Source organism: Coenobita brevimanus, chromosome 102 (assembly GCF_032717465.1).
Source record: "Coenobita brevimanus isolate Jiangsu-jjx chromosome 102, ASM3271746v2, whole genome shotgun sequence".
Classification (NCBI taxonomy): domain Eukaryota; kingdom Metazoa; phylum Arthropoda; class Malacostraca; order Decapoda; family Coenobitidae; genus Coenobita; species Coenobita brevimanus.
The window spans coordinates 3,381,060-3,395,131 of NC_137055.1; the positions used below are offsets into that span (position 1 = coordinate 3,381,060).

Sequence of the window (14,072 nt, forward strand, 5' to 3'; positions counted from 1 at the left end):
ATTCCTTTATTAGATGTTCGGACTACACGTAATTAGAGAGGTGCTCGAAGTACTGAAACCCCTAACTGTCTGTGAGCGAGAGTCTGGAGGGTACCGGGTGAGGTTATGGGGTCGGTTTGAAAAGTGGGGGGGTTGGGTGGGAGTGTGGGTCTATAAGGAAGGGAGGAGGAGAGGATATCTCTCCATCGAGCAGTGACACAAACGCCATAGTCCACGGAAAAGGAAACGAACTTATTCCAACGTCTGTACATGAAACAAGCTGGAAAAGGACAAAAAAAAAAAAAAAAAAAAAAGGAAGAGTAATAATAAAGATTTAAAAACAAGACTTACTCGTTTGAGAAGAGGTAAAACCAGAACTGGAAGCAGTCTCCCTCAGGTGTGGTGGTGGTGATGAATGGACTCTTGATATATGCCTTTTGGTTCTCCTCGCCGGCGTTGAGAGGCAAATATTGATAGTGACCTGTATCTGTGCCCCACGAGTGATCCGTCCTGACACAACCAGTGAATATGTATCATTATTATTATTATTATTATTATTATTATTATTTCAATTAATAATGATAATAATAAGAACTGAACATATTCAGAGCAAGAAGCACGTAAAGAGACTAGTGAAGAGGAAAAAGAAGGAGGTAAATGACGATCTAGGAAGAATAATGGATGCGAACTACCCTGAAAATAGGAAGTTATTCTGGGAAGAGATGCGGAAATGTAGAAGTGAAAGCGGAAAGAAATGTGATGGTGTGAAGGATGTAGGTGGTAGATTATTAACCCATGGGGATGAAGTAAGGACCATATGGAAAGAATATTTTGAAAGCCTGATAAATGGGAATAGAAAGTACAGAGCGGCTGTAAACATGATTGGTTTGGGGGAGGTGTGGAGAAGGAATGCAGTACCAGGAGACGTGACACTCGCACCGGTGAAGCGTACTGTGAAACGGCTGAAAAATGGGAAAGTAGCTGGGGTTGACGAGGTGTATGCAGAGATGCTTAAGTGTAGTGGAGAGAGTGGAATGAATTGCTTGTTGGAGATATGTAAGACGGCAGGGATGAGTGAAACTGTGCCTGCAGAGTGGAGAAAGGCTGTAAATGTACCCCTGTACAAAAATAAAGGTGAGCAAAGTAAGTGCAAGAATTATCGTAGCATAGTTTATTGAGTATGGCAGGGAAAGTATATGGGAGAATAATCATAAAGTAAGAGAGATCTAAGAAGTCCAAGTGAGTGATGAACAGGGTGTTTTTAGGAGTGGCAGAGGATGTGTGGATCAAATATTTGCAGTGAGACAGATAGCAGAAAAGGCTTGTGAGAAGGACCATAAGGTGTTTATGGCATTCATGGATCTGGAAAAAGCATATGACAAAGTGGACAGCGAAGTATTTTGGAAAGTTTTGCGTATGTACAGTGTAGATGGTAAGCTGCTAGGTGCCGTCAAGAGTTTTTATGATGCTAGTGAAGCCTGTGTAAGGGTTAATGGGCGACTAAGTGAATGGTTCACGATCGGTGTGGGCGTGCGACAAGGTTGTGTGATGTCCCCATGGTTGTTCAGTATACGAATATATATGGATGGGATGATGAGAGAAGTAAAAACACGAGTAATGGAGAGTGAGATGGCGTTGGTAATGAATGGTGATGGATGGAATATCTTAAATTTTTTGTATGCTGATGATGAAGTAATGCTTGCAAGTACCGAACAAGAACTCGGTAGGCTAGCGCAGAGTTTTGCTGGGGTCTGTGAGTGTCGTGCCTTGAGAGTAAATGTAGAAGAAAGTAAAGTGATGGTTATTGAGGGAGAAGGTGACTCCCAGTGTGATGCTACAGTGAATGGAGAGAGACTGGATTTGGTGAGAGAGTTCAAATACCTGGGTACAGTGATAGAAAAGAGAGGAAAATGTTCAAAAGAAGTTGCAAGTAGAGTGACACAAGGAAGAAAAGTAGCTGGTGCAATGAAGGCCTTGAAAAGAGACAGAGGCTTGAGTGTTGCTGCTGCACGTGGCTTACATGAAAGAGTGTTAGTGCCAACTTTAACATATGGATGTGAGACTATGGTGTGGCATGAAAATGAAAAGTTAAGAGTGACAGCAATGGAGATGGGACTGCTGAGGAATGTATGTGGAGTACAGAGGGTGGATAGGATTCGTGAGAGATGTGAAGTAAGGAAGTCGGTGGACATCAGAATCGAAGAGGTGTACTGAGATGGTATGGTCATCTGGATAGAATGGATAACAATAGAGTGGTGAAAATGGTATATCTGAGCGAATGTGAAGGAGGGAGGCAGCGAGGTAGGCCAAGGAGGTGGAGAGATATGGTGAATGAGTGTGTGAGGAAGAGAGGTTTGGAAGTTAGTGAGGCTAGGGTGCTGGCAAGAGATCGAGCTGGCTGAATGAACGTTGTGAGGAGAAGTGCATGATCAGGGATTTGGCAGTGTCCGCACTGACTCAATCGGATACTTTTATGTGAAGCTACAGAACGTGGTGAATGTTTCTGGCGCATCCGATAGAGCCAGGATTCCGGGAGCTTGAATGATGAGTGAATGGAAGGGTGGCCCATTGGATTGAGCAAATTTGGGCTGCAGGACATTGCTACTCCTCACACTGCCTTGGGTGGGAAAGGAGGTCTGGATAATGATGATGATGATGATGATTACGATGATGATGATGATGATGATATTATTATTATTATTATTATTATTATTATTATTATTATTATTTTCGCATGCCTAGCAAGGCAATAATGTAATCGCCTGCATCTGTATGTGTGTGTGTGTGTGTGTGTGTGTGTGTGTGTGTGTGTGTGTGAGAGAGAGAGAGAGAGAGAGAGAGAGAGAGAGAGAGAGAGAGAGAGAGAGATTGTTACCAAAATGTCTCAAAATCAAGTGGGCAAATTGTATCCAAACTCCGTGGGCAATATCCAGGGATATATGGCTCGTTTATTAATAGTTTTGGCGAAACTGAGATGATATACCTTCGATTACCAGAGGATTTTGCAAGAAAAATACCTTATAACGTTTTCTTTTAGCTTGTCATTATTCACCATATTCTATCGTACTTCAACGAAGAGAACGACTATTCAAATGGTGGGTACTAGAAATTCTTGAAGAACCTGTTATAATAAATGACTTTTACCGACATAATACTTCTGACTTCAGGCTTCTGAATACTAACGTGATAATTAAGTTAGCAGGAGTAAACAGCGAACTCCTTAGACTTTTTTTTCGACTTTGATGAATCTGCGATCATGTGCCTTCGATTGCCAGAGGAGTAATGAGCTAGTTTTTAGTGATGGCGGGCGATACGCATTAGTGAGTGAAAGCACTGGCTATAATTATTATTATTATTATTATTATTATTATTATTATTATATGAGAGAGGGGAGTGTGAGTTGGGAGCGGGGCAGTGAATTGGCGGGGGACAGGGCGACGTGGAGGCGATTTGTTTGTGGCCACCCCGAACGGGATTGAGGCGTCTGGCAATAGATAGATAGATTATTATTATTATTATTATTATTATTATTATTATCATCATCATCATCTTTATTATTATTATTATTATTATTATTATTATTATTATTATTATCATTATTATTATTATCATTATTATCATCATCATCATCATCATCTTTATTATTATTATTATTATTATTATTATTATTATTATTATTATCATCATCATCATCATTACCCGGACCTCCTTTCCCACCCTAGGGCAGGGTGAGGAGTGGCAATGTCCACACGACCCAAATTTGCCCAGTCCAATGGCTCACGCTTCCATTCACTCATCATTCAAGCCCCCGGAATCCTGGCTCTATAGGATACACCAAAAACATTCACCACGTTCTGTAGCTTCACATAAACGTATCCGACAGAGTCAGTCCGGACGCTACCACGTTAAAAAGGGGTGCCAAATCCCTAATCATGCACGTCTCCTCACAACATTCATCCAGCCAGCTCTATCCCTTCTGAGGTCCCTAGCCTCACCGACTTCCAAACCTCTCTTCTCCCCACACATTGCTATTATTATTATTATTATTATACCGAAGACTGATTAAGGTGGCCGAACTTTCATATATATAAAGGACAACTAAAGCCAAAATATTTAACGACTAGTAATGCTAATATCCGCTGCAAGACTTAATAAAACTTTCAGACATAAATGGAGGATGATATATGTAAGGACCGCGGATGGATTCAGACTAATGTGACAGTGTTCAAATGGCAAAAATGTTATGGAGTAAATTAACAGATATACTGTATGTGTGTCAGAAGTATGTGAATATAGTTTTAAAATGTATCATGCCCGATAAACATATTTTAAGAAGTCTCTCTCTCTCTCTCTCTCTCTCTCTCTCTCTCTCTCTCTCTCTCTCTATTTGTCTATCTGTCTCAAAGTACTTCTGTATATCGTCTTAAAAATCGTAAAATCTGAAGGTAATTTCTCGGATGGAAAGTACCACGTTCTGTCCATGCCCAGCCATTTACTACAAGTCAACGGCCAAAGCATACACGCACTAACACGCGACACCCGGCAATACACTCAACAAATATGATGTTTTTTTTCCCCTTAAGGAGGGGAAAGTTTGGGGGAGGTTGGAGGTATCAGGGTCGAGGGTGGCGCCTCTTCCCCAAACATCCACGCTAAGCTACTATGATACTCGTAACCTGTTAGACTTATATATACAGATACAGATAACTGCGATGTCTAACTGCCACCCGATCTGCGATGTGAGAGGAGCGGTAATGTCTTCAGTTGTGAGGTTGGCTGGCTGGCTATGTTTGTGTGTGGGTAAGCAAGATATCTCATGAACGGCTTGAGCTATCAACATGAAACTTTCAGTGTATCAAGATATGGCCAAAATTTTGGACGCGTTCGAAAACGGTGGGTCAGGTTTTTTTTTTTTTTTTTTTTCCTGCATTTCTTGACAATAAATGTTTTTTATTTTTGCCACACTAAAAACTGACAAAGTGATGAATAAATACATTCAGTCTATACATGCTGTATACTTATCAAATTTCCACTTGTGGTTGTGACACAGTCCATTTCATAAGTTATTTGGACATAAAACTGACTGGAAATATGCTGTGCTGGATGTGAACAATTCACAGATTGAGAATTTGTTGTTTTATGCAGTGTGTCAGCCTATTTGGAGCACATTTTTGTTTTGTTTGTACCCTAAGTACTGGCAAGTACTCATCCTGAATCTGCGTTAAATCAGAAATGGGGGTGCAAAACGATGTGACAAGGAAAAACTTTCCAGCTACGAGGGTGGTGAGATCCCATCCTGAGATGGCTTCTAGTTCCCTGTTGTTCTGCCTCCCAGAAAACTGTTTTTACATTAGGAGGAACCTCTAGTAATTGCAACAAGAAGTATCCCCTAAGCAATAACAGAAAGGCGTGACGCTACCGGAAACAGCATTTAAAAATTATCATCGTAATGAATATATACTTTATAGAGGTATTATTTGACAATATTGAAAATGGTGATAACGATAAGAGTGAAGGGAAGGAGAGAGAGAGAGAGAGAGAGAGAGAGAGAGATGCTAAATTTACAATTTACGTTGATATGGTTCAAATGATCAAATATAAACATTTACATGAAGGTTTCTTTGTGGAACGGGCTGGTTTTATTAAGATCGTGTTGGATAATCTGATGACAAAAAATCTTGCAAATGGATTACGAAACTGGAAACTTCTACGCTGCTTATTAATTATAGTAGAATTTTATTATTTAAATACTAGTATGAATTATTACTTAGTTTTATAGGGGTAATAATGATAATGGTGTGTATCTGAACATTAAAGGAAAGTACAGATTTCTTTATATTATCATATGTAAACTAGAAGCCGTCTCACGATGGGATCTCACCACCAGAGTAGCCAGAAAGTTTTTCCTCGGCACATAATTTTACACCTCCACTTCTGGTTTGACGCAAACACACACAAACAAAGCCGGCCAGCCAATCTCACAACTGAAAACATTACCACTCCGCTCGCTTCGCAACGCGGGTGGTAAGTGAGCGGAGTGGTAACGTTTTCAGTCGAGAGGTTGGCTGGCTGGCTTTGTGTGTGGGTAAACAAGATCTCATGAACGGCTTGAGCTATCTACATGAAATTTTCAGGGTATCGAAATATATCCAAAATCCTGAAAGAGTTCGAAAATGGGCGCTCGGGGTCAAGGTCAAGGTCACAAATGGTCAACTAGTTGACCTTTGGCAGCCATTTTGGTGGCCTTGACCTTGACCCCGAGTGCCCATTTTCGAACTCTTCCAGGATTTTGGACATATTTTGATACCTTGAAAGTTTCATGTTGATGGCTCAAACAGTTCACGAGATATCTCGTTTACCCACACACAAACAAAGCCAGCCAGCCAACCTCACAAATGAAAACATTACCACTCCGCTCGCTTCGCAACGCGGGCGGTGAACATTACTAATCTGCTGGCTTCGCAATCAGGGCTGCCATTTACGGAAATTCGTCTGCTAGCACGGAAAAAACAGAGCATCGATGACGTATACGGATGATTGTGACGTCACACATCCGTTCCACGGAAAATACGGATTTTCTCTTTATTTTGCAAATTTCTCTGATTTACGCGAAGTAAATGCCTATGTTTGGGGTTTTTAATTGTGTATACACTTAATGCACCCCTTCCTGGATTGAGGCGTCTAGTAATAGATAGATAAACCTTTATTTGAATGTATAAAATAATATATTAATATTATGTTAATTGATTGCTTAGCATGAAGTATTATTGGTGTTATTTGATTGTTTAAATTTACCAATTTAGCCTAGGTCATATTGTTGCTATGCCATGATTTCGTGTAGGCCCTACACAATAAATCATTTTTGAAGCTCATGGAATTTACCCTATTTATTTAATTAATGATCATATATATAATTGCCAGATAGTATATTATATAGCTTTATGCGATAATGTAAACAAGGTTGCACGAGATTAATGTTTGACTAACTGGAAAAACAAGGACTAATGTGAATAAGATACATAAATGGTAGGCTTTCGTCTGTTAGTCATAGTTACACCCACAGAGTTACGCCAATTGACAAAGAAAACGATATGACGTCATATATCCTTAAACGAGCTGTCTGTGAGTGGCCAGGGTCTCTGACCAGTCAGAGTGCACGGAATTTCCTCACACGGAAATCAGACAGCCCTGTTCGCAATGCGGGTAGTAAAGACTGGGACTTGGGGGGGGAAAAAATATTGAATCTCTGGACTTAACCCGCTCTGACAAAAAACGTCTTATAATCTAGGCGACCTCCATACGATCTTACTGATTTAATGAGAGGCTATTCAACATGGGGTGTTTTTATGTAGTCATAGCTGATCCTTCAGGGCTAAAAGTTCTCCTCAGTAAGTAAAGACATCCGGGTGAAACAAGAAAAAAAAAAAAACTACGCCATCAAATTGAAGGGACCCGTGACCCTCGCAGAGTTTGAAGGTATATGTGTCAGCATTCCCCCCCTTTCTCTCTCTCTCTCTCTCTCTCTCTCTCTCTCACACAGAACTGGAATAAGGACCTAATTTGCAAAGCAACGGTTGCGTGTCTTAGAGTGAGGGGACATTTGCTGGGTGCTTTCCTTGTAAGTTACAGTTTTCTGCGCTGATTTCTTACGGTGGTGCATTGACGGAATCCTCAGAAGTGCTGTGTAGCTGCCACTTCAGTGAGGCGGTGCCATCATCATAGTCCTCCCAGGAGCATTCTTCTGAGGTGTCATCAAAGGTACAACTCAAGGACGCTGGACAACTGCCATCCAGCATATCGACATCATCCAAGCGAACTTCATTTCCATCCTGCCATCCCACGAACTGAATCTATACAAACAAAGAAACAACATAATGCTTTGAACTCGATCTAGCGAAACTGGTATTCTTTGCAAGTTGTAAGTCTGTCTGTATATCTGTTGGCATGATAATTTCGCAAATGCTCAAGATATCATCACAAAACTTTACAGGCGTGTAGAAGGAATGAAAATCCCCTACGAGTTTGAAATTGGTAAAGTAGGTCAAGGTGTGTGTGTCTGTTACCACGATAACTTCACAACCGCTCAAGATATCATCACAAAACTTTACAGGTGTGTAGCAGGGATGAAAAACTCCTACGAGTTCGAAATCGGTGAAGCAGGTCTAGGTAATATTTCTAACCGCGCTAGATATGTATCGGCTCGCTGCTGGTGTGATTCCCCCCTAAGGAGGGGGGGGCTCTAGTTTGTTTAAAGTGTCCAAATCTGGACAGAGGTTTAACAGCCCAATCCCTTAGGCCCAGCATTCCTCTTACGTACCTTCCATCTCCACATGTCACCACTTCGGCGTATTACCCACCGTCCATGCTGAATACTGTACATGCTAGAGCTGTCTCATACACGACTAATGTATTGGTATTAGCGGGGATATTTTTACCACATGCCGGCACGTCTTTGCTAGATCAGTAAAGCTTGATTCAAATCCTTTAAACTGTTTCCTGGCCGGGATTTGAACAAGTATCTCCACCCTGAGTTTGCCTTACCACCTCCCACCAGAATCTACTTGTAACAATGATAACAAATGCTCCAGTACTGTAATAGCAATAAATTCAATGACCCTTAGTTATGACCTATGAGGAAGGAATGAGTCTCACTGATCCCTAGTTAGATTGGACCTCCACTCAAACGACATCTAGCCATCATCAACCAAGCAAAATAGGCGGTAAGTAATCTTCGTCAGGTTAGAGTATTAAAACTGCAGGAAATTGTTCTCACCTGGTAAGAGACGACAACGTTCAATTGGAGGTGCTGTGTAATCCATACAGCAATTGCAGACTGGTTGCTTCTCTCCCACAGAACAACTGAATCATCTTCCGTTACTAGCAGCACCTTCAGGCTGGTTTCTTCATCCATCATATACCTGTATCAAGCCGCAAACCGAATCATTAGTACTTCATTTGGCATACTAACATAACGATACCCATACATCAGTATCTTTTAATACTGCTTTTTCAGACTATGCTGCGTTCGTCTCCATCCATATATGGGTACCTTCATTTTAGGTTTCATTACTACAAAGGTAATACAGTCGTTTGTAGCAGGATACTATTTCTGTGCTATAGCTGTCAACAGTGATTTCAGTCTGTGTATCTCATCTGATCGTTTAAGACATTCATCAGAGCGGCTACAGAGATAACAAGTAATGAGGTAACCAAACACAGGCCACTCACATGATGTAGTGCGGCCTACTTCTTCCTTCACTTTTATTACTCTCTTTCTGTCTGCCGTCCTCTCTTCCTGTTTCTCCCATCTTTCTTGTTACTTTTTATCATTCTTCTTTCCTTTTCAGGTGGCTTTACATTGAGTGACAGTCTTAATGGTTTCCTGTACGAAGCCATTTACAACACCGGGTGGTTACCTTGTAACCAACAGATACGTGTTCCCTACGTGTAAGCACGTGGGTTGGGGGAGGGTTGATGCCTCTCCTCGTAACACAAGTAGCTCAAAGACAAACGGCCACTTCTTACGGGATAATGGTGTCTGGCTCTAGATGGTAGATACGTAGATCATGTATGAGCTGTGCAAACTGAGACATTATATAATGCCTCGGAAAATGCTTACTCCATCATGTGGTTATATACAGGCTATTAATGTGAAGTAACAGCAGAAAACAATGTCTATCTTGCAGTAATATCTTATCACTTCGTCCTTGTTTTGGTCAGCCATATAAAATGAATAATTCATCTTCAGATTAATAACTGTACTGAAAATTGCCGGAAGAAAATACAATAAACAGATTTATCAAAGAAAAGTATATCCAACTGCACTGACTTTCCTTTAAAAGCAATTAGCTATGGACACGTGTGGAACATTGATGGGTACAATTAGCTGTAGCCTACGGTGGCATCCGATAACTAGGTCAACAGATGATGGAGAAGAAGAAAAAAAGGAAGAGGACGATGAAGAAGAAAGAGGAGGAGGAGAAGGAGGAAGAGGAGGAGGAGGAGGAGGAGGAGGAGGAGAGAGAGAGAGAGAGAGAGAGAGAGAGAGAGAGAGAGAGAGAGAGAGAGAGAGAGACAGACAGACAGACAGACAGACAGACAGAGACAGAGACAGAGACAGACAGAGAGAGGGAGGTATGTGAAGTAGTACCATAAATGATGCAGTTCAGACATTATTAACAATAACTGAGCCGTCCCTGCAGTACACGAGAATTATCTATGTGCTCATACTGGGTTGGTTCGTATCGTTCGTACTGTATCATATATAAAGACTCCAGCGTTCATGCATGTGTCGGTCTTGTCTCCACGCTGCTCAATCTCCTGCAGCCTCCCTACATAGTCCCATATCCTTGACGTCACACTCTGTGACCTCGTCCCAGGCCATCTTTGGTCTGCCACTAGCAACCCTAACCTAGACGATCACACTTTTCACCTTTCGCACTCAACTGTCGCCTTCCATTCTCTCAACATGACCAAACCACCTCAGTCTACTCCTCATCGGAACACAAATACATGCAAGTTCCATCTTTCCTCTCAACCCTTCAGTTGCAATCCTAGCCCCGCCAGACTTTGCATTTAAGGATATAATAAACATCTATCTAACCACTGTCATACCTGTACCTTTGAGCCTACGAATATCCTCTTTCTTTACTGCCCAGCTCTCATTACCATACAGCAGTTCACTTAAAAGAAATGCCACATACAAAGAACCCTTACCACGGAGGAAGAAGCCTCTCAGAGTCAGGAGAGGCAATAGCTCCCTGAACTACCTCCAACCCCTCCTTACCCTACCTATTGAGTTCCATCTCCACATCTAGCACATACCATGTCCCCTCCCCCCCAAAAAAAAAAAAAAAAAAAAAAATCCTTCACACACTCATGAGACTCTCCAGGAATATCAGTCCTTTCACGCCTGACAATCTCTACATGCTCTCCTTTAAACACAGGACACATGAATCAGCATTATTGTGCGGTCTGCCTCTAATACCACTACATCAACTTATGCACCCACTTACCACAAACACTGCACACGATGGAATTACCTTCCCACACCCTTGTGGTAAACTGCACATGACCACACTCTCTCTGTTTTGACAGCACCGCCCCAGCCTTCCTGTAGATATCATCACGTTTGTTTTTTAACTGCATGTACTCTTAAACCCGTGTGCCTCATTCCGTCTCTCCATTTCCTAAATGTTTGCTCCACCCCTCTTTCATTATTAGCAGTGAACACCAAGTCATCAACATACACCATCTCCCATGGAAGTCCATTTCTGAAGTCGCATGAGACAGCTTCAAGCACCATGACAAACAATAAGGGGCTCAAGACTGACCCTTGATGCACGTCAACATTCACGGAAAACTTATCACTTAAATCTCCAATTCACTCACACCTGAGTGCGAGCACCCACACACATAGCGATAACCACTCTACCCAGCGACTCCTCAGTCCCAGTCTATCTTGTTGCTCACTTCACCACCTCGCTAGGGACTCTCAAAGGCTTTCTCCAAATCAACATAAACAAAGTACAGCCCTCTTACCTTTCCGATCTATTTTTCCTGAAGCTGTCGGGCACTGAATGTGGCATGAATGGTCCGTTTGCTTGGCATGAACATAAATTGTACCTCATCGATATTCCTTTCCCTTATCATACCTTCTAGGGCTCTCACCAGTACTTTCATTATATGGTCCAAAAGTTCTATGCTTCTTTAATTTCCTCTTTCCAAGGCATCACCTATCCCCATATGCACATTCACAATTACTCCCTTTAACAATTCATCTGGGGCAACACGCTTATAGAATCATAATCGATTTCATCAAATGCTTCCTGAGCCATTCAGTATTTCAGCAGTGAACCCAGACATACCCACCGCCAACCCAGACAGCACCCTGCTTATTGCCCTGCTAACAGTAGCAGCATCAACCTAAGGCGAAGAGCTAAACACCGGATACACTAACTCGAAACCTTCATGTTCCAGTAAAACTTGAACAATATATATGGAACAACCTCTATTTACGGTAATACTAGAAATGCATGCTTACCTAAAAGAGAGGCAGAAAGTTGTATTTTTCAGAGAGTACCACCATGTCGTCATTACCGCCGTCCCAGTAAAATAGCTGTTTGTATACATGAAGCCGTCTGCAAATACCAAATTCTAGTTAAACTTTAAACAAATTAGTGAAAGTTTAATATATTTTGAAACTGATAACCTAATGGATTTGTGATATGTATTCAATTAATTACTCTCATTCTACACACACACACACACACACACACACACACACATAATATATATATATATATATATATATATATATATATATATATATATATATATATCTAAGTAAATCTTCGGCATGACGGACCCCGGTACAGCAGATATTGGCTATAACAGACACCGTGAAGGCCACTGGGCAAATCGTAGGCTATACAGAATAGCGTCCGTTCAATGGACCACATCACACGGCCGTCCTGGACGCTTTTGATTCCATTGGACAGCTTTTTGTCTATTACGTGTAATATACATTACACTGGCCATTGCACCCGGACCTCACGGACTGCTCCCCCCACATACGGTGACTCAAAACATGGGTACTAACGTTGGCAGCAGTTTTGGTCACCCACTTAGGCTAGGTCAGATATCTGGGGCAGGAACAGGTGGCAAGTTGGACTATTTTGGGGCTACTACAGGTAGGCCTGGACAAATCTGGTGTCTGTGTACACACTGTATCGTATGTGGTCGGCTTCAGTTTTTCTGTGTCTTTCGTTGCCTTCAGACAACTATGACCTCATGGTAGTAGGCAATAGGCCCACAAACTATGTCTATGGTGAGAGTTGTGTCTGCAACACCAGTATGTCAAATCAGAGATGATTCAGGTGCTGCCACCTCCTCTTCCTCTTCGTCTTCTTCATTGGCCAGCAACTTGTTATGTTGCAGTTCAGCAGTAATTTCCTTTTTCCTTTGGTGATGGTAGCCAGGCGCACCAGCATCCTCAACCCAGGCCACTTTTGCAACTCCTCCTCATAAAGCTTCCTTGCAGCTGAGAACATTTCTGCCATCCTAGGTGACTCAAACCCCTCAGAATCATGCAGTGGTGTTGGAGTCTTGGGGGTTCTTAGGAGTGTACACCACCTGTTCTTGAGTGTGACAAGAGACAACTTCCTCTACGCTTCTGCCCAGCTGAAAATGGCATCCTTGACAGTAAAAAAAAAAAAAAAAATCCATTGTCTTCTTGCCCCTAGTGCCCTCATATCCTTCCTGGCCAATCCCATCCTCAGTCAGAATGAGGCTTTGGTGCAGATAGAGGTTTTTGTAGTGCCTCTTTGCACTTTCTATACCTCCCTGGTGCATAGATTGGATTAGTGCGGTGGTGGTGGCTGGTAGGAACAAAGCCTTGAGTTTGGTGGAGGAGGGAAAGCTGTTGTCCAACAGCAGCGCTCCCTTCATGCCATCAGGACTGACGTCATACCTTTTTTGGTGCTGCCTCATGGTCGAGGCTGTGGTGAAACCAGTCTTGTATGATATCCTGGGTAAACCAGGCAGACTTGCTCCCATGTTACTCCTCAGAAAGATTGGCCGTGATGTTCTTGAGCGACCTAGGTCGTTTGCTCTTAATATTTATGATTGTAAGCTATCTATCTATCTATTGCCAGACGCCTCAATCCCGTTTGGGGTGGCCACAAACAAATCGCCTCCAAGTCGCCCTGTCCCCCGCCATTTCACTGCCCTGCTCCCAACTCACACCCCCCTCTCTCATATACCTCTCCACCCCATCCCTCCATCTCATCCTCGGCCTTCCCCTCCCTCTTCCCCCCTCCACCTCACTCACATACACTCTCTTCGTCAGTCTTTCACCCTCCATCCTCTCCACATGGCCAAACCACCTCAGTGTGTTCCTCATAACGCTTCCTATCACATCCACATCCACACCACAACGCTCCTTTATATCCTCATTCGTCAGCCTGTCTCTCCACGTGACTCCACAGGCTCCTCTTAAATGACTCATTCCCACTGCTCTCACTCTTGACTTGTGTCCTTCCAACAATGTCCAAGCTTCACTTCCGTACGTTAGAGTTGGTATCACAATACTG

At 42.3% G+C, this 14,072-nt stretch overlaps 1 protein-coding gene across 1 annotated transcript in view; it reads right to left on the minus strand.

The window, feature by feature from the left end:
- LOC145415344 (MAM and LDL-receptor class A domain-containing protein 2-like) overlaps positions 1–13,470 on the minus strand; it is a 153,255-nt gene extending 139,785 nt beyond the window's left edge. The window contains exons 1-4 of the mRNA XM_080284620.1: positions 13,320–13,470; positions 10,856–10,913; positions 8,753–8,897; positions 7,630–7,829 (exon numbers count right to left, since the gene is read on the minus strand). Coding sequence (XP_080140746.1) covers positions 7,630–7,829; positions 8,753–8,897; positions 10,856–10,913; positions 13,320–13,470 — 554 coding nt within the window. The remainder of the gene's footprint in view (positions 1–7,629; positions 7,830–8,752; positions 8,898–10,855; positions 10,914–13,319) is intronic.
- Positions 13,471–14,072: the final 602 nt, after the last annotated feature.